Source organism: Chinchilla lanigera, unplaced genomic scaffold (assembly GCF_000276665.1).
Source record: "Chinchilla lanigera isolate Chin_1 unplaced genomic scaffold, ChiLan1.0 scaffold00052, whole genome shotgun sequence".
Taxonomy (NCBI): domain Eukaryota; kingdom Metazoa; phylum Chordata; class Mammalia; order Rodentia; family Chinchillidae; genus Chinchilla; species Chinchilla lanigera.
The window spans coordinates 15,117,978-15,145,895 of NW_004955453.1; the positions used below are offsets into that span (position 1 = coordinate 15,117,978).

Sequence of the window (27,918 nt, forward strand, 5' to 3'; positions counted from 1 at the left end):
TTTAAGATAGAAAGACTTTCTTTATTAATGACCCCAACCGTATTTCTTTAGATACAGGAGTTCTGAACTCAAATACTTAGGAGAAAACAAGTTAAGATTGCATTATCCTGCAACTCATTACCAGTAACATATTGCAAAGCGAAACAGCTTGGAAAAGAGGGGGAGTGAAGGAGGGAACATAAAAGAAAAGGAATTAAGTTGATCAAGTGGAATTCCTTTTTTTTTTTTTAATTCTTGGGAACTATGAAGTCCTTGCAAGCACAGCTCGTTTCTGCAGATTATTTTCCAAACGCGTACAAAATGGAACCCCAACGGAGAATCCCTTAGAACCTGGAGAGGTGCAACATGAAGGGCCACGATTATCCAGCAGCAAGCGGTCCAGCCTTCAGTCGCCAGCGCTTCTTCCCGTTCCCAAGAGTTAGCGGGATGAAAATGTCTTCCCCCTTCAAAAGCAGACAGTAAGACTGAAGGTTGGTTTTTGGCCCTTTCTTTGCACCCCACGCCTCTGTACGAGGGGTCAGATTTGCGAAGGGACACCAAGCTTCCTTAGGCAGAGGCCTGAAACCACACGGCATGGCCAAGATCTAGCTCTCACCACCTCTCCTTCCATGGAACACTCTGGGGTACCAGGTAAGCCCATGACATTAATGTACCATGCAGACGGGAGGATCCCTTGTCCAACAGCTATACAGCTCAGATGGACCTGAATTTCAGACTGCGCTCAATCATCTGCCCAGCACTACTCAGACAGCTCAGGCTCCTCCTACCCAGCTGATTCCTTTCAGGGCTCCCAAATAGCAGTCTCTTAACCTTTCACCATGGACAGGAGGTTTAAAGCAGTTTTTAAAACTTCCAACGTTAAAGACATTTCTGTTACTGCATGGTGATTACCCTGGCCAAATGCCAGGCTCCTATGCTGTGGTATCTTGCCCACCCATTTCCCCAGAAAGGCAGTTGTTCCAAAAGACAGAGCCTGTCACCGGCACCTAAGGATGTGACAAAACAGTCCACACCCAAGACCTGAGGACCGTGGGAAAGCACAGCAAAAACAAGGGCTCAAAATTCTTCCTGACGCAGACATCTTGCCCACCCCCAAGTGAAATCAGATTTGGTTACTCTGTGCCCAGACGAGCAGCAGAGTGCTGAGAGATGCTGATGCCTTCCTTCACCTGCCCACACTCCCACAGATGCCTGCTCCACTGTGTGGGCACCTGGTGCTCCTGCTGTGGCTGAGCCACTGAATTCATCAGCAGTAGCACAATCAGGGTTTCAGGGTAGATGCAGCTGTTTGCCTCCCTCTTGTCCTTTCTGGGGCCCAACCCTGCCAAAAAAGGTCACAGAACAAAAGGCAAAGCGCTGCTCCTTCTAAGACCCAGGATGCATCTTTGAACAATTTAGTCATTTCATTTCCTCAAACAAGCTGCCCTCACCTCCCTGCCAAAAGCACCTGCTGGCCGTGTAATGGGACGGCAGTGGGCTGGCGGGTTCCTCTCCTGAACTGATAGGCAATAGAGGGCAAGGGTGGGGCAGGGAGCCCTGGAGCTTCAATGCCCAACTTCTCTGCATGTTTTCTTTCCTTCTTTCCTCCCTCCCTCCAACCCTCCCTTCAGAGACAAGGTCTTGCTATGTATGTACTTCAGGTTGGTCTTGAACTCACTATGGAGCCCAGGCTGGCCTTGAATTTGTGGTGCTCCTCCTGCCTCACTCAGCCTTCCCAGCACTGGGGTAACAGGTGTATGTCACTATACACGGCTTGCATGTTTTTTTAGTGTCTCTTCTTTGTTTTTTTTTGAGCTGGGCTCTATGTTGCCCAGGCTAGCCTTGAACTCCTAGGCTCAAGCAATCCTCCTACCTTAGCCCATGGAGTAGCTGAGACTATAGGCACAGGCCATCATGCCTGGCCTCTCTGGCTCTGACAGGCTGCCAAGGTAAGCCTCTCTCTGGCTGCAGCTACCAGTACCTGCCAGTTTACCCCAGCTTGCCCTGAACTGCTGTCTCTTTCCTGGGCCCCACAGTGGCTGTGGAATAGATGAAACGATGCTGCCATGTCACTGCATGGCATCTGAACACCTCTAAGCAAAGGATCTAGCTAAAGCTGAATCACTATTTTCAGGCTCTCACTGGCAGTGCCTCTGCTCAAAGTCAGGGGTGTCTTCAACTGTTATGTGCTAATGCGTGAAGTTCCTGTGGCTGAAAAACCTCAGTCACTGGCCAGCATTCAGCTGGACACATCTCTCATCCTGTAGATGGCAGCAGAAACTGTAGGTGACAGAAGGGGCCTCACATGCCAGGAGAGGGAATTTGAGGCCACCCCACCCACCAAAGGTTCTTCTAAGAGCAAAGGTGTTAGCAAATGCAGCAAATGACTGGGAGGGGTGAAGGGTGCCTGGTTTACCCTAAGACTTAATTCAATTGTCACTAAGACAGCAGATAAGCACTGACTGCTTTATCTTAAGAACAAGACTGCCCAAATGTCACCAGGGAGGGAACCAAGACTTGGCAGCTGTCCCAAAGACTGAACCATGTAGACTACACTCCTGCTTCAACAGTCACGCTGTTTATAGCTCTGCTCATCATTTCCATCAGCCTCCTTCTTCATGCCATCATCCTGCTGAGAAGCAGACTGGGAGAAGAACACTTGGGAGTGGTTCCAGGTCTTTTTACACAATGCTACGTCCTTAAGCAACTTACTCCTTTTCTTCAGGAACACCAGGACAGACCAACTCAAGCCTGAAGAGCAGTTTTTTAATAAAACAGTCCCTTTGTTTTTTCTTAGCTGCTATTCTCATAGTTCAGAAAGATGTGGAAACAGCGAAAGCCTCCTGGGTTGTCTGAGAATCTAGACTCTGTTAATCCCATGTGCATTCTGTCTGGTCGCTCTCAGCTCAGTCCCGCTGGCCTCACATGCAGCACTACCCAGACAACTGCAGGCCAGGCCACCAGCCGCGGCTATGTTATTCTCACCAGGCTAAGAGGGCGCTGGTCCCGATCTACTTACGTGATTGTTTTCATTTCTTTTTTCTCGGCATCTGGGCGTGCACGGTTCAGCACCTTGAGGAAGTCAGATGTTTTTGCCCGCATACGTGTGTGGATATAGGCCTGGAAGTAAATACAGCAGGTACTGAAGCAAGAGCAGAAAGACCGCTTTGCTTTCATTAGAAGCTATCAGGACAGTTCCGGAGAATACACCCTGGGATGGACCCAAGCCAGGCAGGGAAGCAAGCAGCGGGGTAACTCCAGACATATACTCATCTTGGCTGTGGGACAGAGGTGGCTTCTTTTTCATTTGGGGCGCTAGGGATCAAACCCAGGGCCTCAGGCATGCTAGGCAAACTCTCTACCAGTGAGCTAGACCCTGGTCGGAAAGATGATTTCTTGAAACCTCTGGAACTATCTACTTAAGAGTTCTGTAAGAGTCCTATCAACAGCAGGCCTGAGATGTGCCACCTCTTACCTTGGAACACTTGATGTGGTAGTGCAGGTAGTCCCGGAACGTGTGGATCAGGTTGATGGTGTTGTCTCGGGCACTGGCATTGGTGTGGCGAGGGAACAACACTGAGGTGGGGGAACAAGCAAGGCATCAGGGTGTAGCACAAATGTCCAAGGGTGGAAGAACAGCAGCCTGCAGTGCATTTCCCTGTTTCCTCTGATTCAGTATACCCAGGCTCTGTAACAGCACAGCCAAGGGTAGCACCAAACAGTTCAGAGAAATTTATGATCTAAAAGCAAGGCACAACTCTGAGTCCTCATTCCAGGTCAGGATTCTGTGGCTTGCAAGCTGAGATCTATTCCCTGTCTGTCATACACTTGCTAGCTCCTGCCCCTGCAGCTCAGTGGACCACAGGGTGACAGTAACTGGCTGCCCAGGAGACAGCCGGCCTTAAGAAATTACATTTAGGGCTGTGCGTGGTGACATATTCCTATAATCCCAGCACTTGGGAGGCTGAGGCAGGATTGCTATGAGTTTGAGGCCAGTGTGGGCTACACAGTTCAAGAAAGGCCTGTATTATACAGTGAGACCCTGTCTCAAAAAATTAAAAGAAATCAGGCTTAGGAAACAAGCTGCCATCTGGGGTCCTTGGGACTGAAGCATAGTAAACCTTTGGAGAAACTAGATTCCAGAGGACATCCCACACTCTTACTGTGAAAACCAAACACCAGGGCACAAGGATCCAAACCTCTTTTTTTCCTTTGGAGACAGGGTCTTACTGTGTAATCTATACTGACCTCAAACTCAGTATATAGCTGGCCTTGAATCCACAATCTTCCTGCCTTGGCCTCAGAGTGCTGGGATTACACGTGTGCACTACTGCGCTCGGCTCTGAGCCTGCTTGATAAGCCAGGCAGGAAGAGCTGCTTGGCTTGGGGCTGGGCTCTAGCCACCTGCAGACCCATGCAGTCACCATTCTGTCTTTGGCACTGGCACTGAGTCAGACCTGCATCTTTTCTCTTTGGGCTTTTCAGGGTCCTCTCTATGTTCTGTACCTACTCTATCATTGATTTCACTATCAGCAAGATACTTGAGCTCTCTGAAGTATTGCCATAAAGAAAAAAAATGCCCCTAAGGAAGGGCGAGAATTCTGGCTTGAAAGGAAACAAATGTGACAGGAGATAATGGCATCTCAAAGAACTACAGTGCCTATGACTGTAAGTTTACCACGATTTTATGTGTTACAGGAGAGAAATGCTACCAATTAAACAGACATGTCATAAATTATAAGCTGCACCTCAAGTTTAAGGATAACATTGTTAGGGGAAATGGTACAGCTTAGATTTAATAAAACAAGGTGAGTTAACTCATGCAATACCACTAATCAGGTGTACCTTCTCCTCAAAGGTAAATTAAATATACTTCCACAAAAGGATCTATTTCAGAGGCATTAGATGCAGTGTGTGAATGAGCTGCCAGTGGTTATGATCAGCCAGCTCATGAAGCTGAAGCAAATGGAGGAGAGGATCTGAGATTCTTCTGTAGAAAAGAGTAAGTGAATCATGCTCAGGCTTAGAAGTAAAAAACCAAGAAATGTCAAAATGACAGAAAATTCCATCAAGCTGCTTAGCAATGCTGACGTGGCCCTATCCCTAAATCTTGCCATCAGAAGTTACCCTTTTTTCCTTGAGATTTAAGAACAGAAAGAGAAAAGAATGATTACTGTACAAAAATAGCACCTGACCTTCTCTATAATCAGCAGCCTGTGACACCTTCCCACAGCTACCAGCACTGACAACAGGAAAAGTTGGTTTGCCTGCTTTTGTTCACCTTAAAAGGTAAACAAGGCCCCAGGAGGGGCAATTGTACCCCGCTCACCAAAGGTGATGTAGCCAATGTTGTCCCCCACAGCAGCATCCGTGTCTTTCAGCTCCAGAGGAGGTTCCCTGTGGCTGAAGAGAACCTGGGGGGCTGTGTGGCTGGCTCTGCGTCCTTCTTTGAACTCCTATGGAGACAAAACAAGAGAAGACAGTACGATGAGAGCCAACTTGTTACGGGGTTTGTCCCACATGGTGAGATCTGTGTAGCCCTCTGAACCAGAGATGGCTAAAAACAAACTGCACTAAATCTGAACTACTATGAGTGCTGGCTGCTATCAGAGCACTTCTTGAAAAGGAAGAGATTAGAGAGTACTTAACAATAGGTGGATACACCTTTCAAACCACATACTAGCAGAAACTCCAAACAGGTATAAGACATACATGTAAAAATACAAAAATGTAAAAAAATACTAGGAAAATAACACAGGTAAATTTCTTTGTAATCTTAAGAGTAGGGAGGGCTTCCTAACTATGACTCAACACCTAGAACCATAAAAGAGAAAGTTGACAATTTGATGCTGTAAAACTAAATTTTCACAGTGGACACAAAACTCTTTAAAATAGTCTGACAAACTAGAAAAAAGAACAGCAACTCTTATTGATGAAGGGCTACTCTTCCTTAGTATATAAAGAATTGAGGTCAATGACTCAATAGAAAAATGAATAAAGGGCACAGATATTTCACAGGAAAAGAAAAATAAATAGCTTTTGTTTTCTTGAGACAGGGTCTTGTTTGCTATGTAGTTTAGGCTTGCTTTGAACTTAGTCTGTACCCTGGGCTGGCCTTGAACTTGTTATCCTCTTGCCTCAGCCTCCTGAGTGCTGGGATTATAAGCTGCTGGGATCACAGGCCTGGCTGAAATGGCTTTTATCGTAAGGAAAGATGTTTTGTTCTCATGTGTTAGAGGCCATAGTTATCATTTTTAACCTATCAGAACAGCAGAAATCCAAAAGTTTGACAACTTTGCTTTGGGGAAATGAGCACTCATCCACTGTCAACTGGGAAGAAAACACTACAATATCCTATGGAGAAGAGTTTGGCAACATTTATCAAAATTACTGACTTTGATTAAGTGCTCAGGAAATAACCTACAGACATAACACAGATGTAAACAAGTAGAAAGGACCCTCAAAATAGCACCTTTGGCCAGGGATATAGCTCAGTGGCAAAGCGCCTGCCCTGGAAGGGTAAGGTCCTGAGTTAGATTCCTGGTTCCAGCAAAACAGAACACAACTACCTAAGAGGCAGACTCCATCTTGTTCCTGCATATAAAGAAACCAATGGTTTACACTTCACTCTCTTCAGTTACTGATTGGATCTTACTCTATGGAAAGAATTCTAGTTCATCACAATCTAGTCTCCACAAGTGTAACTGCTGGTCCTGTTGCTTTTCAAAGAATGAGTGCTGAAATGATGGCGCCTAACCAGACTTCATCCAGTGATCCAGTGCTTGGATGCACAAAGAAACATGCCAATGTCCAGGAGGACAGCTACCTGAATCGGGGATGGAATTTCCCGTCTGCATTTCCCCAAAGGCAGGAAACATCCCTCAGTCTGCCTGCCAAGTTACAAAAGCAGGCCTTGCGCCCACATCTCCTCATTGGGTTGGATGTGTATGACAGCAGGGGAAAGCCCACAAAGGCCCACAGCAAACAGATCAATGACCATGAGAAAGTTCAAACTTTTCCCAGGTCACAACTGTCTAATAGCTGTTCTTTTCCTTTTTTCCAGAAACATGAAATTCCAGGACCAGGAGAAAACTCAGATGACTTATCTTTGGAAAAGACCCAGCAAAAGTCCAGTTTCTATGGTCATTTCCAACAAATAAGCTCAGACTCTGAATTTGGAAAGGGTCACAGGGAAGATGGTTTTCTGACCCCAACCTTTTATACTCCTGGACATCATATGGCTTTGCATAATGGCAGAATGGTCCCTCATTAGAAATACTGGCAGTGCAAAAGACACAAAAGTTCTGTTTTCCTTTTTAAGTAAGAGCCCTGCCACATGGAAGTTGAGGGGAAGAGTTTAAATTCATATGCAAAACAAACCAAAGCACCCACCCCCAACAGAATTCCTCTAAGGAAAAAATATCTCTAGTAAGCTCTATTTAAAGTATAAAAATAAGTTAAGATTATTTCCTGGAATAAAATGGAACAAGACTGGTTAAAAAAAAAAAGGAAGGAAGGAAGGAAGGAAGGAAGGAAGGAAGGAAGGGAGGAAGGAAGGAAGGAAGGAAGGAAGAAAGAAAAAGAAAGAAAGAAAAACAAAAAACCCCAGCCAAATCTAAATATATACTCATAGCTTTTATAATTAGTTCACCAGACTGGATTTATCCCAGTATCTAAGCTACTGCATTTTAATTCCCCTGTCAATTCTCCAATAAAAATACATGAAATGCCTGTCTAGAAATTTACTTTTAGGACTCAAGAGATCTATATATAGACACTTTCCTCAAGTTCAGTACTATCAAAGGCTTAAGTGTCAATATTCCAGTTTTTATGCATAAGGACTCCCAAACTAGCATTTCTGATTAATTTGCTAAAACACAAAAAGCCACTAAAGATCAAAATGAAAATATCATTTTTGAAGATTTTGCTAGGCATTCAGAAGGCTACATAAATACATATCCTACATTAAGTATAGCTGTGTTTCATATCTACTTGGCAGAAAACACTTTTGGAATTTTAAAATCTCACTACCCTGCCAAGGAACAGAAGGATCAAGTTTAAAAACATTTAACCATGGTACTAGATTTTGAACAACAAAACAGCTCAGAAAAAAAAAAAAAATTCAGTCTTGGTATACCTTGTATACTTGACCAAAATCTCTCATGTCCTATAGCTGGTGGCTGCCTAGCAGACAGCACGACACAGCCACAACAGGTGTACAACGGTCGAGGTCTAGCTGCACCAACAATCCAGTCACAGTGCCCTGCTAAACCCCATCACTCTCCTTAGCACATAAGGTTCTTCAGAGGGCGGTGCCACACGGAGACTCATTCAAACTCAGCCCGAGTCCCTTCTGTCAGATCAACAACCCCATCTATTAAGGCATTATCTATCACTTAAGAATTTGATCTGGTCCATTCTTAAATGACCTTAGGACTAAGCCAGCCAAGAGCAGACCTTGCTAGAAATCTGAGGAAACACAAGACGGCAAACATGACCAAGCTTTGGATCAAAGCAGCCAGGGTAGGAAGGATACTTTGTAATATTCACTGAATTTTTTGGTAGGGGCTTCAACAAGTTTCAACATCAACGGGTAATCTGAACAACTAATTTGAAGACAACAATATGCAATATAACAACAGTTATTAAATTCCTATCATCTTGTTTAGTGAAATTCTGTATCATTTCTAATGTTTTTATTATTTTTTTATTCTCTTTAAAATAAAAAAACTCAACCCCCCCAAAACAAACAGAGCAATTATTTCCCTTTCCTATGCTCATGGCATGTTTTGGTGCAAAGATGTAAGTTCCCCCACAATGTCTGCTCCATACCTGCATGAACACCTTTCCAATGACCACGTCGTCATCATCTTTAAACACCGTGCTGAAGACTACTGTGACTCTGTCCTTTTTAGATTCAACATACCTGCAGGAAACAAAACCCAGAGAGTAAGCACGGAGTCAGAATACAGTGCTGTCAATCACTTCATCTACAAGAGAAGCAGAAGGCTAATGTCATGTCCCTCAATCCATAAAACAGTGAGGTGCCAAGACAGTGCTAGAAGCTAACAAAGTCAGTGTAATAAATGTAACCCTAAGTGCCAAAGCGTGGACACTACCAAAAGTGAATTTTATTAACTTGTATGTAGGTATGGCATGGAATCTAGAGTTAGTGATTTTTAATGCCACTTAAAAATTTCATTTCATTATGCGAGATTCACAGTACTGAGATAAGTTAAAAGCTGCAATAATAGAACCTGTGGTGAGCCTCTGTTGACCAACTATGAACTATTTGCTTTCTTTTTTGGGGGGTGGATAGATGGGTACTAGGAAGAAATGGGAATAGTGGTCTTATTTTCTTTTTAATCTTATGCCAACTCTGAGTATGTGGAGATTAGAAGAAGCGGTCTGTTCTCCCCCACTATTACCTACATTGTGACGTAAAAAATTGTATGAGGAGAGCTTCTGGGGGGGGCCCACACAACTGAGTTTAAGATATGACCAGTGTATTTCTTTCATAAACTACCAGTGTGACAGCCTCTCTAGGGCTTTAGGACTGCATTCTATACTCACATGGTTTCATCATCCCTGTAATGGATAACGGCCCTGTTCTCTCCTTCCTTGCCCTCTTCTTGGAATTGGAAGTATTTCTCAAAGACAGAGGCAAAACAATTTCGCTTCAACATGCCAGCCTGATGCACGATGGAATCCTTGGATGCAGGCAGATTCTCAAGGTCGTATAGCAAAGAGACATTGTATCCTGGAACGGGGGGTGGGGAGCAGAAATCACCAGCAGTTATACCAACTTTTCAGGGTCTGATGAAGTTTTACTTTGTCTCAATACCTGTACTTTTCATCCAGGTAAAAAATCCATTTCTATCTACTTCATAGAAGCAAAATAAAAATCTTCATTCTTTCTGGGCATGGTGGTACACCCCTGTAATCCCAGCACTCAGGAGGCTGAGGCAAAAGGAGGATGGCCCCAAGTTTGAGCCTGCCTGGGCTACATAAGTGAGTTCATGGCCAGCCTGCATTACACAGTGAGACCCTGACTCAAAAACAAAAATAACCCCCCCAAAACCAAAAAACGTCTTTCTTACAAGTTCCTGTAAATATTGATAGCTAATTAACAAATGCTAAACAAAAATTCAAATCAATACTAAAAATGATTAACTATAAATACAGAACGAGGAAAAGTAACAATATGGGAACTCTGATTAAAAATTTTGTGTGAACACAAAACACAGCTGTGTAAGGGACTATATATCACATCCAGCTATAATTATTTTTCTGATGATCTAACGTGCAATGTGGTCAGCAGCTGGGTAGCTTTCTGCTAATAATATACACCCCCTGTCATGGCACTGCAAGTCCTTTGTGAGAGGAGGTAGGGTAGAAAACCCAAGTGTCTGATACATGAATCTCCAATAGCTTTTATTTGTATAATACTGTAATTTTTCCAAGTGTTTTTGGACATTTTACTTCATTTAATCTCTGCAACAATTCTTTTAAGAAAGCAGGCCAGCAAGGTAACCCATTGTTGAAACAAGCAGTAACTTACTGAACATAGCATGACATACAGTATATGCTACTCTATTCTGAGTTGAACAGAACAGGTACAAATCCTGACCTCATCACCTTGTCATCTAGGAAAACTGCCTAACCTCTACAATTCCCTCACTTGTTAAAAAAAAGGGGGACAGATGTGGGAGACTGTTACAAGCACTAAAACAACATACAAATCCAGGCATGATGGCACATCCCAGCACTCTGGAAGGCTGAGAAAGTAGGATCACAAGTTCAATCCCAGATTGGACAACTTAGAAAGACCCCGTCTCAAAATAAAAAACAGCTAGAGCTGTAGCTCACCATGAAGGCCCAAGGACATGTACAATGTGCAGGAATAAGGCAGGTCAGCAATATATGGGGCAAAACGGAATGAAAAACAAGTCTGCTGAATTAATTCATCCTGCTTCCTACAGCGTGGCATTCATGAATTCTAAGAAACAGGGCTTGGAACACGTGACCATGTAATCAAGTAATTAAGTGCACAAAAGCCTACAGATGTTTTTGCAAGAATATCTGTACATCACTGAGGATCATCTCATACTTTTAAACATCTCAAACTTTTATACTACCCTCCTACCCAAGAACATACCTAAGATCTATGCTTTTTATTGCTCTTTCTTTCTTCAAGAGCATGAGCAAGTCTTTGTTCTTAATAATTCTTAGCAGCATTTTGGATCTCAAATAACTTTAATCACTATTCAAATTTGGGTACCTGAAAACTGGATAAGCAGAGACTACAAAAAGATTAGATTAAAAAAAATTACTTAGGGGCTGGGGATTTAGCTCAGCGGCACAGCGCCTGCCGGCAAGTGTGAGGTCGTGAGTACTGGGAAAAAAAAAAAAAAGAAAAAAGAAAAAAGAAAAATAGAAATTACTTAAGAGCTGAGGCTTGCTAAACAATTATTCAGAGTTGAGAGCTGGGTCTAAGGAGGTAAATAAAATAAAACTACAGGTAAAGTCTGATCTCAAGTAAGATTTCTGATAGAACTAGGGTATATTGAGGAATGAAGAAATTAACCATCTAGTATGGTTGCTGCCTGAGTTTTCTAAACTTGTTTAAGTAAACCCATAAAAAAGAAAGCTGGCCATGGTTGCATATGCTAAGAGGCTGAGGCAAGAGGATCGCCAAATTCAAGCTCAGCACGCAAAATTTAGTGACTCAACTAGGCATGGTGGCGCACACCTGTAATCCTAGCACTTGGGAGGCTGAGGCAGGAGGATCATTGTGAGTTTGACCAGCAGGGGCAACAAAGTGAGCTCAAAGCCAGCCTGAACTGCATAGTAAGACACTGTCTCAAAAAGACAACCCCCCCCCCCCACAAAAAAACCCCCAAAACACAATTTAGTGCTTCAGTTAGACTTTGTGTCAATAAATAAAAAGGGCTAAAGATGTAGCTCAGTGTGAAAGCTCTGGGTTCAACACCCAGCACCACTACCACCACCAAAAAAAGGGAAGGAGATGCTACCTTCACTCTTTTATTCTTCACACTTGTTTATTTTTTTATTTTTTATTTTAAAAATAAAAGGAGGAAAATATTAACAGATAGTCGACATTTTACAAAATAGCAAAGGAACAGTACAGACAGTACAGAGTTACAAACAGAGTGGTAGGGACTGTTTTCATGAGAAACCACTTTGAAGATATCAATATGTAATACAACAAGCACTGTTAATTCTCTTCACACTTGTTTGAACTCAGGGCCTGCAATCTGACAATGCTTGTGCTTAGGCAGGACGTGGAAGACTGAGGGACAGAAATATAAGCTCTCCATGTTAGGGTCTTGGTTGTGATGAGCATGCCCAAGGGTTCCAGCATCTGTTTTAGATCTATTGTTTCTTCATTCCTCTCAAATTCCTGATTTCTCTAAAAACGTACTGTTCTTTATCTTGGTGTTTATTTTTGTGATACATCTGTTCCATCAATTTGGGGATTAACACGTTGGTGTTCTTTATGGACTGCTGTGAACACTTCCACTTACAAATACTCACAGTACCAAGGTATACTCCAAAGGCACCTTTATTATTTTGTTTCAGTACATAGAAATATAGGGGATGAGCTAAGAAACCTAACCAAAGTAACTGCTGGTAAGAGAGTAAGAAATATAGACGGCCTTTATTTCCTAAAAAGCATGAAGTCAGGTACCAATAACAATATTTGAGCTATTATTATGTTGAAATGTTTGTGCTTCATTCTCACCTTAGGACCCTGCTAAATTCTGAGAAGTTGAGACAAACCCCTCTATCCAAGGGGTAAAAATGCTGTTCAGTCTTCCCACTTTACTCCCAAACCTCACCCTGAAGGCCTCTGCAAAGAGCTACATTCTCAGCATGTTTCCTTCCTCCATTCCTGTCTCCCTCCCTTCCTCTCTTTCAGGGAGTGGTACTGGAGATTGAACCCAGACCCTGCAACTGAGCTACATTCCCAGCCTTTTCTGAGACAGGGTCTCAACGAGCTGCCCAAGCTGGACTCAAACTTGTGATTTTCCTGCCTCAGTTTCCCAGAGTGCTGAGATTACATGCATGTGCCACCATACTTGGGTGTGGTGCCACATGTCTGTAACCCCAGCACTTGGGAGGCTGAGGCAAGAGGATTGCTGAGTTTGACACCAGCCTGGGCTACATAATGAGTTCAAGGACAGTCTGGTCTACACAGCAAGACCCTGTCTCAGAAAATCACAGACACATCAATTCTGTGCACCTCCTTCTGTACCGCTGGACAAAAACTATTTTTATAGAGGGAGCAGAAGTACAAACTAGGCTCTTGCAGAAATATTTGTAAAGTGAATAATAATATTTAAAACAATATTTAAATGAAATCCTTCAGCTAGAAAAAGCATAACACAACAGGACATATTCTTTCCATGTCATTCTATAGTTGATCACATTACTACATACCTGATTCTGGATTTACCAAGAAACTTCCGTACACCCTCTTTAATAACTAGGAAGAAAAAAAACCAGTTAATCCAAAGGCCACAGTAATTTCACAATTTTTTGAAGCACATAGTACTTGCCAAGCACTTCCTAAGCCAGTATTCTTTCTTACTTTCCTTTGGTGGATGGGAAGCCAGAGGGCAAGCACATGCATCTAAATCACGTAACAGGTCCCTCAGAGAATTGGATTCGCACTCAAAAGGTTATTTTAGGAGTTGTCTTTCAAAGACTTGACCTGACCACATCACTCAGATGTTCTGTTTTCCTTCAAATCTTGCATTGTACTTAGTCATCTTTTGTTTTCAAGGGAGCAGAAAGTTGACAAATCCAAGAGAACAGATTATTAATTTTAATTTAACACTAACCAAGGTGAATGAAGAGATAAAACTGGGATTGGTGGGAAATAATTTGTTAAGCTAATGATCTTCTATACTTTTAAACTACTTAGCTTTATAACCAGCTTCAAATTTTGAGGCAAAGGACAATGGATAATGGCACCTCAGGCAGCTATTAATACTGGTGGGTCCTAAGAAGTTGGACATTCCACCTGGCCTTTTCCTAAAACCAGTATTTACTGCTGGCTACTTTCCAGTGTTTTTTTGGGGGATCAGGGGGAGACAAGGTCTCATTGTGTAGGTCAGGCTGGCCTTGAACTCATTTTGTAGCCTAGCTGGTCCCAAACACAGCAATCCTCCTGCCTCAGCCTCTCAAGGGCTAGGATTATAGGGGTGTACCACCATGCTTCGTTTCCAGTCTTTTGCAGTAGATGAGAAACACAAGAGTCCTTTTACATCTTATGTTTTCACAGTCAGTGTGACTGCCAGTGATATCTGTTCAACCAACATGTCTGCTTCAAGAAGTAGACTTGGGGAGAAAATAGTTCTGACTTAATGTTTTAAGACACATTAAAAAGAATAATGCAGCTATTTGGAGACAGAAATTATCAAAGTAAATACTGTATTAAAGTCACCAACAGTCTAATAAGGTTTTTGGTACATAGCAGTCTTTGTATGTTTCAGAGTCACAACACAGACATGGCTTATTTACTAACCCTCATTATAAGCTTCTGACAAGGGAGGGAAGGTGCCATCAGTATTTTACAGAAAGTAAAACCAACATCTGGGGTAGTGGCACACACCTATAATCCTAACTCAGAAGGCTAAGGCAGAAGGATTCCAAGTACAAGGTCAGCCTGGACTACACAATAAAGACACTGTCTGAAAACACTAAGGTCAATAAACTAAAACTTAGTGGTATACTCAACAGTGTAACAGGCTGTAGGGTTTTGTCTTTAGGTATCTACTCAATTTCTAATGCTCCTTTAACACAGTGCCAGAGGGACATGCAATAACCATCAAAAGAACTGATTCTGGATTTACCAATGTTTTTCTACTCTCATCTTACTTCCAGTGGACTCTCTAGACAGTATTAAGAAGCAAACAAACAATAAAGGAATAAACCATTTAGCAAATGGTGAGATTCTTGCCCCACAACCCATTCTTGGGCCTCATATACAGTAGGCAAGCACTCTACCACTGAGTTACACTCCTACCTGGTACTCATTCTTAAGCAGTCTTTGGAAACATCTTAAGTAGTGATCTGCAGATAGTCAGTGAGTAGTAATTTCCTAATATTCCACATAGATAGTCATTTTCCTACAGCTGGAATAAAGTCTTAATCTGAAAAAAGTGGAATAATAATGTGGACTACAAAGGATGAATAACCCATAACTGCACGTTTACATTAAGGTAAAAGTAAGCAACGTCTTGTGTAGTTCCTTGTTGGCGATCATACAACCACTGTGAAGGATCTCTTAAAAGAGGAAATGAAGGGGTGTGTTCAAGGCCACAGAGTTTGTGGGCAGCACACAGACACCTGACCTTCAGGTGTCCCATATACCACTTCTCCTAAAACGTTTGTGGGGTAAAAAAAGTAACATGATTCCCACAAGAATTTTAACCAGCATGCTACCTCTGAGCTACAATTCTGTACTGCATATACTCTTGGTACTTGGAGAAATGAGAAACCCAGTATGGGAGAAATCATAGCCACTGGTACTTTGAGAAGGAGAAATCGGATGTGGGAAAAATCACAGCCACTATAGTTTAATTACAAGCTTACTAAGTTCATAGTCTGTGATCTATGATGTACTCAGAGCCAAGTTTATATCACATAAAACTCTTGCTATCTTTGGCATAACCAGTCAACACTTTTGTTACTTCATGATTCACTTACAAATGTGTGCCCCCTTTCCCAACCTGACATCAGGTTAGAGGGTGGAGGCAACCTATCACTCACCACTGTCAGACCTATCCATTCCAGCCACAGATGTGGTTTGCCTTTTAAAAAGGCCTGTGCCAAAGTGACAAGCTGCCTGTGGTTATCACAGGCTGGTCACTGTTTAACCAAGGCAGACAGTCATTTATTGCACACCACGCTCCAACACTGTGTTACTTACTCCACCTACATGGAGATGGCTCTCTGACCCTTAGCAAGGTGTTCAACTCCCATTATAAGCAAAACACAGAATGGAAAAGAAATCTAGTTCTAGGGTGGGATACAGCTCAGTGGAGGAACACTTGCCTACCACATGAAGAAACTGCGTCTCCCAGAGACGGGGAGGAAGGGAGGGAGGGAGAGATGGGGGAGAAACAGAGGGGGCTGGGGGGGGGGGGGGAGGAGAGAGAAAGAAAGAGAGACAGAGAGACAGCGACGAGGGAAAAGAGAAGAGATAAAAGAAATAAAAGAGAAAGAGAAAATCTAGTTTAACATTTCCTTTTCCCTTCTAAGGACTATTACTGCACCTAGATCTTTTAAAGAGAGAGGACTGTTTAGGAAGAATGATTACTTTTTAGTTGTTTGTCCAAGTGTTTTAACACTTTTCAGGCAGATATTTTAAAGTTCACCTAAAGTAGGGCAGCCTTCCCAGTCCTTGTTTTCTTGTACTCTTTATCTGGTAGAGAGAATTGCCTATTTTTATATAACCATCTTTAATAAGCTTTATAAAAGGACTTGGTCTTCCTCCTGCAGATTTTGTTTTTCTGGTAAGAGATCTTGGTTTTTGGTGTTTTGTTGAGATCAATTTTAGGGGCAAGGAATATAGCATTGTGGAACTGCACGTGCCTGGCAAGTACAAGGTCTCGAGTTCAATTCCCGGCACCTCCCCAAATCAATTTTAGTTTTTATATAAAAATATTATCAAGTTTTTGATCATATTCCTTTACCAACAGCCTTTCATCACACAATTTCAAAATTGTTCAAAAGTTACTATGCTTTGCAGAAAAAAAAAAAAAAAAGCAAAGGTTGTATCTTCATTGAACAGATTAAAGACAGCTTAGTTTGTTAAAACTAAGATATTTGAAAACTGATTCAGGAACTGAGTCATACTTCCTGCTTTGAGACCCAACCACAACGTACGCATACTGGTGTAACAGCATTTCATTTTTCCATAAATGGCCTTCTCCAGAGCAAATATAGTTCAATAGGAACCAAACCTGCTGCTTTAGCTATCGAAAGAAGCCAGTGCAAAAGGCATGGCCATGAAGAATTTTAGAAGGCCTGGACATTCCTTTTTATTTTCCCTAAGGTAGTTAAAAGGAAGAGGAGATATTTAGAGGCCAACTCCAAAGGGCATTAACTTAAAAAATTTAAAGGGGAATTATTTATGCCAAAACTTACACAGTAAGAAACTAAGATACAATTTAAGCAAGTCATAAGTTATGTACCTTCCTAGGCAATCATATAAAAATAGAATGGAACTGGTCTCATTCTTATAAGAGCTATTTTTGTATTGGTTGACAAAGTATTCTTTGTTTTTGGAGAGCTGGACTGTTTTTGACTGTTTACAAAAAAAATTCTGGTAACCTATATAATTTGCAAAAAGACGAATCTCTTTAAGATACTGACAAAGTTATTAAACTTCAGTTAAGGCACATCTTTACTTATCCAAGCCAAAAAGTAAGCAAGCCAAGGGCTGAAGCCTTTTCTGAGAAATACATTTCTCTGCATTACTATATGTAACAAGGTCAAGAGCCTGTGGTTCTATCAGCAGGCTGTGCAGTATGGCTGCTGCCTGTGGGTGGAAGGGATTTATGCCACGGATTTTTGATGCATGGCAAGCTGCCAACAAAAGGTGAGGAAGAAAGCAGTCCCAAGAAAAATGAGTGGTGCTTACCTCATCAGCACCATGTGCCTGAAGTTCCTTGTAGAATTTCAAAGAAATACTGACCATCACTTTTGTTTTGTCTCCATTAGGATTTGAAATATGATAGAGGACCCCATCAAAATCTGTGAGGAAAGCAAACAAGACTGCTTACCCGAATAGAGAATAATCTAAGCACCCATCTTAGAACAGACCACAACGAAGACCTCTGGTACGAATATAAGTAAAATGACATTTATTTTAAATCCATATGGTAAGTCCACCGAAGCAATGGGGTAAAACTGTTCACTGCCCATTTCTCTGGTCTTTCCTGCAGTTACAAAGCTACTCTTACCTTAACCATAGTTCAGGGCTAGAACAACTTCAAAAACTTTTACTACAATACATTTAGACATGTATGAAAGTAGGAAGAGCGGTATATCTGACTCCTATTCCTATAATGCTGTTTCAACAATTATCAACATGTGTCCAGTCTTGTTTTATTTAGTAACCCCCTCCCCAATGATTTTTTATTTTTTTTTTTTGTCTTTTTGACAAAAGTGGTTTTGTCAGTAGGATTTCACTATGTAGTTCAGGTTGGTTGTATACTTACTCTGTAGCCCAGGCTAGCCTCAAACTTGCAATGATCTTCATGCCTTAGTCTCCCCAGAATGCTGGGATTACAGGCGTGTGCTACTACACCCGGCTCCAATGATTTATTCTGAAGCAAATCCTAGACTTCATCTATGTGATCCATAGGAAATAAACAAAACTATGTACCAGAGGCATGCACTACCTGGCTCAAGAAGACTGTTTTTAGCAAATGTAACCCCAACACTATTGTCATGCCTAATTTTAAAAACAATTTCCTAGTATCACATACTCAGTCAACTGTTCAAATATTCTCTATTGTTTGTCTCAAAATTCTATAAAAATTATCTTACTGGAATTAGAATTCAAACATGATCTGTACACTGCATATAGTTACTTATTTAGAGACAGAGTCTTGCTATATAGTTCAGGCTGGCCTTGAATTCATTACATAACCTGGGCTGGCCTCAAACTTGTGGTGATTCCCCCTGCCTAAGCCTCCTAAGTGCTGGGGTTACAGGTGTGTGCCACCACAGCTGGCTGCATATTTTCAAGTGTCTTCTAATCTGTATGCCTCTCCCCTTTGGGGCTTTTTCTTCCTGTCCTAACACAGCTGACTGACTCAATCTACGTACTTTCTGAAGCCTGTTGCTGAGTGACATCATATAGGGATCTGGAAGGGAAATGTGACACTGCTAGCTAGTAGGAGGGGACAGGACAGTCAGATGGCACTTCAGAGCTGCAGAAGTCTCCTAGGGTCATTTAGTCAAGGTCTCGCACTTTATGGAGGGTGGCTATGTAAATTCCTCAGGTCCAACATAAATGAGTTTTGCCAAGACCCAAATCTTTGCAGCGAACAGAAAATAGCAACCTCTCTCTGACTTGAACAGGGCTATAGCATGTTCATGTTTCCCCACTAAAGTAAGATGATGGCCACTAAACAATACTGTAGTACCTCCACAGTAAAAAGACCTTACTTTGTACAACAAAATAAACCCCAGCTCTCTAAGACATCAGCAGGTAATGTTACGTAGTTTAACAAATTCAAAGCCAGATGTCAACAGATTAAATACATGAAATGGTTATCTAAGACCTCAATAGACTTGACAATCAAAAGGTTTATTTTCTAAAAGTAATCAAGATGTGTTATATACATGTACAAACTTCCCACAAGGAATGTAAACATTATACACTACACACACGTACTAATACATTAAAAACCTAAAGTTTATTTTGCATTTTGTTTATTGTAGCTTCTCTTAATAGGGTTGAGATAAAGACACTTACCTGCAAATGTCACTTCTACTGCTTCTGGTTTGTTTCTGTGAAACAAAAAAGGTCCTCAGGTAAGAAAACTGTATTGCTGCTTGTCCTCAAGGGTCTTGGAAAAAGTCCCAAGCTTTACTTAAGACAGCCTACTCTGCATAAGTCTTAGGCTCACTGTTGAAGAGGGTACACAATTCATTTTCTCATATGCCTGAACCTTTGGACTTGCTCATAGAGAGAGATAAGGATACCCATGGCTTTTGATTTTCACCTTTTGTTGCATCCCTTGCCACGGTTACTGCTCACTTTCAATTCTGAATTCCCCGAGAACACATATACATTTGTATATGGGAACAGGAAAACATCACCTTTTGTCAAAGCATCCCTCACAGGACAATACAGGCAAAAGTAACAAAATTGCCAAGAAAACACCGAAGTATAATGTACAGTGGTTTTAATTTACCTAAGTCAAAGGATGCTTTGGGCCATAAACAAAGCAGCAAGTTCTGTTCTATTTTAAAGACTATCTTCAGGTCTTCCTACACATCTTTCCCTCTTCCTTCCACCTCTAAAGCACTTATTCCTCCTCCTAGAAGCCCTCTCTGACTCTACCTTAGTTTTATTTTGAAATTCCAGCTTAGTACTTACATAGAAAGTGTAGCAGAAAATAACACTGTGAAATCACTGAGAACCGTCAGAACCTGCTATTTCAGCTTTTTCAATGTGCTTGTTCTGAGAGAAATTTAACATCCTTACACCTCATTTTTTTCATCTCTTCATCTATAAAATGGGATGATTCTGATGATGCTATAAATCTCATAAAACTGCTATAAATAAAACAAGAGAATAGACCCGAGAGAACTCCTGGGAAGCAACAATGGCCTGATATTTTTTAAGCCATTACTGGCTTAGCCTGGTGCATGCACTTCTGACAAATACTGCTGAGTTACTACCTAGAAAGCATGACACATGTCCTACACTTATAAATAATGATGGTCAATTAACCCCCAATGAAAAGCTACTTTCCATCTTGTTCTCCTTCTCAAGGCCAATGGTAGGAAACAAATGAACACTTTATTACTTTAGCAGCTAGCTACCTATAACTCAAATGATCCTACTTTGTTTTATGGGCTAGCAGACAAGAGGTACACATTTCCACATTTATTTTTGTCCGACTTGCTCAAGACCTCTCCTAAGTACCTATCTTTTATGAGTATGCTCTCTCTGCTCCTTCAATTGTAAGCAGGGTTGCTGGGAAATAATGGACCATATAATATGTTTTATGACTGTTAAAAAGCTGATGCAGAAGCTAAGCAATATCCTTCAAGGAAACTGGCCTCTCCTGAGCATATGTTAGTCCTGCTAGAAAACAAAACAAAACAAAGCAAAATGACCTATATGAATCATACACGAAGTTCTACCTGCTCCTTCAGGCCATCCATATGTGACTTAGAAAGTGCATGATGGGTGTCTACTTCTACAAATGGAAGCATCGAGTGATCTTACGGAGAATCAGAACATGAGAAAAGACATAGACCTAGATGAAAATTTAAATTGCTTCTGAGCTTTCACTTGGGAACTGTAGCCAGAAAACCAAGGACACGAAGGGCAACAACCACTCCACACCTCTAGAAAACAAGAAAAGAGAACAAAGAAATGGCAATTGTAACGTGTGGTCTATTTGTATGAAATATTATGAAGGAAGCTCTGAAGTATATATTCCTAGAGAAGGCTAGCTGTGTTGAAGAGTAGTTAGTAAAAGTCCACACTGCATCACTTTACTAGGTGGCTACATGTTTATTGTTTTTTTTCTTTAACTTTTAGGCTTAACTCAGTTAAGAAAGAGCTGAGTTTCTCACTCTCTCACTTCATCACACATCTGAGAAAAATCAACTACAAATAAAGAAGCTTAGGGTTCCAAGCTATAAACATCTGACTCCAAATTTTTGACTGTGAGACATAAAGTAGCCCGAGCAGAGATCCTCATTGGGAAAAGTCACTAAGATCGATCCTATGTGTTTTACCGCCTAACTTAGGAATATCTATCAAATCACTGCCATTAATATTTTAGTTCACTATTCATGGCTGCACAAAAGGTTTGTAGAAGGGCTGCTATAGACAGTAATAGGCCAAAGGAGACTATGAGAAGTCATCTGGGAGTTCGAAGTCAGAAAACTCTGTGCTCCAACAAGGCGACCGCAAAGTGTGAAATACACCATTACCAGGGTCATATCTCAATATGTTAGTCCTGGTAAACCGGGTGTTATTGTACTTCTGAGGTTTTACATCATGGCAAGACTGTTCCAGGGGAAAAGTATAGCATTTAATAGGCCAAATAGATTAAATTATTTGCTCTTCTACAATTTGTTAGAATTTCAGATCCAGGCAGTGTAATTACAGAAAAGGCAAATCCTTCACAGTTTAAAGACTCAGGGTGATGTGTGTTACTCAAATGTAACAGAGCTTCAAGTTCCTCTCTATAAAATGGGAATAAAACACTCACTCCAAAGGCTGTCATGAAGCCTGAAATGATGTACATATAGCAAAGTTTTCCAACCAGTATCTCATAACTAAATTACAGATATACTGAGATAATGACCTCCCCTCTAACCCTTAAAGCAGCCAGGACATGATCTTTAGGCTGGACCACTTAACCAAAAGTGACAAACAAGTATGATCATGTTTTGTCTGTGCCATATGATAAAAGAAGTCAGGAATCACAGTGACAAAAGCCTAACAATGTCCTCAATACACAGTAGTTTTAATGTCAACACCCTCCCCAATAATCTCTATAGTCCCTAGTATTTTCTCAGTTGTAAATGGGAACTATTTATTTGTCACACAGGCTCATTTTGAAATTAAATGAAATCACGATTAAGCATGTAGCACTGTGCCTGGTTTACACAGAATGACCAAGAAATTAGTTTTTCTGCTCTTTAACAGAGTTAGAGGAGACCAGATTTTGAAACCGTGATTGGGACAAATTTTGAGATTGTAGTAGCTTTCAGAATCAGTTAGTTGTAGTATATGGAGAAATAGGACGCCTATTAGCATCAGATTGTTGTAATGCCTGGAATCCTAGAAAAAGTCAGCTGGATGGTCCTCGGAGTTATAGATTGGACATCTCAAGATATTGCAACATACTCAATTCATTCAGATGGGCTTTAAGAACTCTTCTTAAACTTCCTTAGGAAAAAAAGCCTCCTCTTTCTGAGGAAGCTTCTGGAATACCAATCAGTCAATAAAAGACTTCCAGCAACTATATTATCTAATCCTCTTTTTTCACTAACTTTGGAGTTTGTCCTGAATATATCCTAGGATGCAACTCCCCACTGGGGGATATGTGTCCCTCTTCTAGTTATCCATTCTACATCCTGAATTAGAGAATTAATGAGTTCTGCTCACTCTAAAGGTTTCTGGCCTCTTACAATCTTCTATAAGGCTCCCATCATTCTTTCTGAGCAAAGCCTACGAAGTAGATCATATTAGGTAAGAGGTGGTCTTTCTGCTAAGCCATATTTCAAAATATGGAGAACAAAGAGATCTAAAAGCTCGCTCACACTGTCAAAAATGTAATAAGCTTTTCAAGAAAATAAGAGTTACTGTCTCCATTCATTCCTCCTGGAAAAATTTACTGAGCTGAAGATATATATGTTGAGAATGCTGGGAATGCAAAAAACACTGAAATTATAGACTGAGCTCCATCGATATCAGTGTAACCTACTGCAGGTCTGGGGCTTTATTTCCACAGTGGTCCCAAGGAGGGCAGAAGATAGACAGCAGCGTATAACTAAAACGTTCTGTAAAAAGACCAGCTGGGCCGGGCGTGATGGCACATGCCTGTAATCCCAGCACTCAGGAGGCTGAGGCAGGAGAATCGTTGAGAGTTCAAGACCACCCTGGGCTACACAAAGTGAGTTCAAGGCCAGCCTAAACTGCAAAGTGGGACTCTGTCTCAAAAAGACCAGGGGGGTGAGAGTTGGGGCGGGGGAGGCCGGCGGGGGGAGACCAACTGGATCTCAGCAAGTCAGCCATTATATTCTACTTCTAAATACTTAACCAATGTCCTAATTCTGAATCATTTCAAACCAGTCAGTCTCTCTGAGGACATATGCAGCATATTTGGGAATGAGAACAAGGTATCAGCAAGATTTAATTTATTTCTTTCTCAAATTTCTCCTCCCACAGTCTTCACCCACCCCAACTGGCACAGCTTATTTACTGAGTTCACTCCCCCTCACAGAACCACAAACAGCTCCACAATATGCACAGGCAGTGGCAAGGAGCTAGCGGGCACTTAAAATCAACAGCAATTTGCACCTGACAACATTCTCTCAGTTCTGGACTCCAGACTCCAGCTAAGTTGATAGGCTTCGCTTCCAAGGCTGAAAAGGTTGTTGGCATGTGTATATTAACAAAAAATTCAATTAATTTGTCAGTTTACTTTTGCTTTAATTGGGGGTCTGGGTAAGAATTCCTAAAGGAAAAAGCAGTGTTGCTGGTAAGACCTGTACATGATGTTATTTGCAGTGTTAGTCACAGCTTTTTAATCAGTCATATTCTCTTTAAAGGCTGTTGGGAAGACAATTTACTAGTAATTATCCTTTTGTGAGGATGTGTATTGTATATGGATAGTTCTTTTTTTTTTTTTTTTGGTTTTTTCCCGGTACTGGAAATTGAACTCAAGACCTCGTGCTTGCCAGGCAGGCACTGTGCCGCTGAGCTAAATCCCCAGCCCCTTGTATATGGATAGTTCTAACAAGTCACTTCCCAAGAGTGTGGTAGGAAAAAGATGCAGTCTGTTTGGAATGAGTCTTAAACTTTGTTAGAACTGTCTCCAAATTAAAAGATTATTGTGAACAAACATATATTCTTAAACAATTTAGATGACAGGACTGCTTCACCCAGAAGGAAGTTCAGACTTTCAGTAGGATGTCATAGGAAAAAGATCCAGCACAATGATCTGCGAGACATCATTAAAAAAAAACAAACTCAACCTCAAAAGAAAAATTAATACAACTGTATTCTTAAGTACATACCACAAATTACTTTTAAGATTATTTCCTGAGGGCTGGGATGTAGCTCAGTGGTAAAGTGCTTGCCTAGCATATACAAAGCCCTGGTTCAATCCCTAGCACTTCAAAAAAAGAAGGGAAATGAGACTATCTCATGCTTTCATTTTCAGTAGAACTTTCTGTAATAATGGAAATACTCCACATCTGTACTGCTCAAGTACAGCAGCTAAGAGCCACATGTGGCAACCGAGCACTAGAAATGAGACTAGTGTGATTGAACTCAATTTTAATTTTACTACACCTTAATTTTTATTTAAGTTTAACTAGCCACCCCATATCCAGTGGCTATCATATCATCACACAGCTGGAAGATGCACTCGGGGAAAGGTTGCTCTGAACCATAATTTCTCCAATCAGTTTATTCTCAGAAGTGCAAAATGCAGGAAGAAGCTGACCTCTCCCAGCAGGCTACCACACTGGCAAAAAAGCCTTTCAAATCCCCAGGGTTTCTCCTTCAAGCTACTCCCTTCCTTTCTAGTCTGATCTCCACCCTGACAGCTCTTCCCTTAACTCCTCCCAAACTTTGCCAACAGGCTCTCAGGCTTTTTTCTACTGTTCTTTGGTGCTGGGCACAGCAGAAACCCATAGATGTTCATGATGATCACACTGGTTATCCTTGCTGAAGTTCTGGTGTAGGCATGTGCCTCGGTAACCAAGACTTAACTACTTCACTGATGCTTCTACCTTACTGGTATGCCCGGAAACTCAACACTTAATTCAGAATCAGACTTCTGTTGAGTGGATTATTGCAATCCCAGGAAAGCCCTTTGTGCTAGGCATGGTATCATGGTCTCTTTTTAAAGATTTTCAAAATAATTTGCAGCAGAATGTTCTAAGCCCATTTATTAAAAGTCACATCTCACAGGAGAAGGGTAAGAAGACAATTACTACCTTGCCCAACACTCAACCCCACAACAGATTCTTGTAAAAAATGTCCTGAAAATTTTAATTTAAGCTTTCTAAACCTGATATTCTACTTTAATCTCCCTGAAATGGTTAGTGGCTTTCTTTGAGACAAGGTCTCCTTAGGTAATCCAGGCTGTCTTTGAACTCATAGCAATTCTCCTGCCTCAGCCTCCTGAGTGCTAGTATCACAGGCAGGCATCACCATACCTAGCTATCTGCTCTTTTAAAGAAGGGTTTATTATAAAAAAAAATACAGAGCTACATACAGTTCTGAATAACGTGCCACACTTTGGAATCACAAGTTATTAATACACAAACGTGAAAGTACTCCACTAAAAGGCAGGCCTCTACTTGAAAATACACAGGCCTTTATCTTGCAGATCAGCGTTTAACCAACCAGGTCTCATTCTTTGCTAGTCTGGGCTTGAGAATGTATTACGATCAGTTGTGAAAAATGCAGAAGTTAATTCAACTTCCTCCTATGTGCTACACTGCTCAAAAAAAAGTACAGAACAATCACCCAAAATAAGACCCTGCACCGTTTCACATGAATAATCAAAATGCAAAGAAACTGGTGAGAGAGGCTAAAACAAGAAGTCAGACTAAAATATAAGCAACTGCAGTTCTGGCAGGAAACAGTACTGTCCACTGTATGCATTAACTTTCAGGAAAGTAAGGTTCTGTCTTACGGATAAAAATCCGTCACCTTATAAAAGACAGGGCACACAATATGCAACTCAAGTGGTGGGTTAGTACTTTTTTTTGAATGCCTGCAAGCCTCAAGTCATTATGACCATTCAGAATTCCCCTCTACCAACCCTCTCCCTTCTGTAGACCTGCAAGCATTTCTAGTTCCCAGTTCACCAGAAGCAGTTTGCACATATTTCTTAACTGTGAAACCAAGATGTGAAGCTCCATCCTCACAGATGGGGAAATGAGGCAAAGGGACTAACTACAGGCCACCAAAAATTAGAAGTTAAAAGCCGATTCCTTCGCTCATGTTTTAAGAAACGTATTAGAAAGGCAAAGCAGCTGTGGCAAAGAAGGTTGTCTTTGCATGTCTGATAGAAAAGGCTGCCTTGGAATACGTCCCAAGCCTATCTTCAAAAAGGCCAATATTAAAAAGGGTTATCTAAGACCATCATAGATTCTGGAGGCTAAAGCGTGCAACGGGGCCAGAATTTTCACATTAAAAAAAAAAAAAAATCACAGGAGCCGGGAATTTAGCGTAGCACCTGCCTGGCAAGCGAGAGGTCCTGAGTTCGATACCCGGTACCCACTCCACTCCCCAAATCACAGACTAGGGGTTTGTATAAGAATCTAAAAGAAAACAACCAGATAAAGGCTAAAGGGTGGGGAAAGAGCTATAGAGTCACAGAAGAGAGATAAGGAAGGGTGTGGACGGAGGGTTTATTAGCTTTGCTTGAGAAATACATCTAACAAGATGGCTAGTGTTTTTTGCAGCAGGTTCGGGGAAAGGAAGCAGAGGAGATTGCTTTTTTGTCTGCAAGACTGGGTGTGCTTTCCAGTCTTGCCTCCTGCTCCTTCTAGAAGAGGTGGGGGTGGGAAACAAGAATGTCAGAGGTGAGCTGGGGCTGTCTTCCCGCTGGCAGTCCTGGAAATCCCTGGAAAGTCCTTCCGACCCGATCCAAAAGGGCTCAGAACGAAGATGGGGAATACAGAGGAGAGTGGTCCCTCTCTCGCCCCATTAGGTAGTGGGCTCCCTCGGCCGAGTTCCGGCCCCAGGTGCCCTGACGTCCCACAGGTCTCCTGTCCTTTTGCACGCACGCTCCTGTTCCCTCGCTGCTTCCGCATCCCGTCTCTGAGCCTCTCCCCACGCATCTGTGCCCCTCACCCTACGGCGCCCAACTGCCTCCCACGTCTACCCCGCCAGAGGAGTCCCTAACACTCTGCCCGGCTCCCTCATCTCCCTGCTCTAGGTGTGGGTGGCTGGACCACACCGCGGACTAGCGAGGGTCAACTCTGCCTCCCCTGCCACCCCCGGCCCGGGCGCGCGCTCACCCAGCGGCCGCGTTCTCGAACTTGAGCGCGAGCGTCTCCTCGATGATGCGGTTGTTCACCTCCAGCAGGATCATGGCGGCGGCTGCCCCGGGCAGGGGAAGGAGAAACAAGGGCGGGTGAGGGTAGGCAAAGGAGGGAAGGACGGAGGGAGCGGCCCCGCTGCCCCCTGAGGAGGGGTTGGGTGGGGTAGGTTAGGGAAGAAGGGGAGAGGGAACGGGGTGGGGAAAAGAGGAAGACGCGCGCTCTCCCGCGCCCGCACTGACTGTGGAGACACCCACCACCCGACCGACCTGGCCCCCGAATCCTGAACCCGCCTGCCAAGCCGCCGCCGCCACCACTGCCGCCTCACCGACAAGCCCGGTCCCCGCCCAGCCCCCGGCTCTAGCCGGCCACTTCCGGCCTCACACCCACTTCCGCTCGCTGCCCGGACGCGCG

At 42.3% G+C, this 27,918-nt stretch overlaps 1 protein-coding gene across 2 annotated transcripts; it reads right to left on the reverse strand.

Moving 5' to 3' along the window:
* Arpc2 (actin related protein 2/3 complex, subunit 2, 34kDa) lies at window positions 1–27,918 on the reverse strand. 2 transcript variants are annotated; one of them, XM_005395663.2, is made up of 11 exons: window positions 27,895–27,918; window positions 27,484–27,565; window positions 19,502–19,536; window positions 17,657–17,769; window positions 13,444–13,489; window positions 9,553–9,739; window positions 8,812–8,905; window positions 5,309–5,435; window positions 3,455–3,555; window positions 2,999–3,099; window positions 1–443 (listed from the first exon to the last, which is right to left on the reverse strand). In XM_005395663.2, the coding sequence occupies exons 2-11, from the start codon at window positions 27,555–27,557 to the stop codon at window positions 419–421; spliced, it is 903 nt and encodes a 300-aa protein (XP_005395720.1). In that variant the 5' UTR covers window positions 27,558–27,565; window positions 27,895–27,918; the 3' UTR covers window positions 1–418. The 2 variants fall into 2 exon arrangements, with proteins under 2 accessions (XP_005395720.1, XP_005395719.1); XM_005395662.2 differs by lacking the exon at window positions 27,895–27,918 and adding an exon at window positions 27,774–27,864.

What these genes read in the sequence shown, in the direction of transcription:
- Arpc2 (XM_005395663.2), bottom strand. Translation starts at nt 27,557, where the DNA reads ATGATCCTGCTGGAGGTGAACAACCGCATCATCGAGGAGACGCTCGCG. An exon ending in AGGCACATGGTGCTGATGAG is followed by an intron (nt 13,490 to 17,656) that starts GTAAGCACCACT and finishes TTTTCTTCCTAG; the next exon opens with TTATTAAAGAGGGTGTACGG. An exon ending in TTGGAAAGGTGTTCATGCAG is followed by an intron (nt 5,436 to 8,811) that starts GTATGGAGCAGA and finishes TTGTCTCCATAG; the next exon opens with GAGTTCAAAGAAGGACGCAG.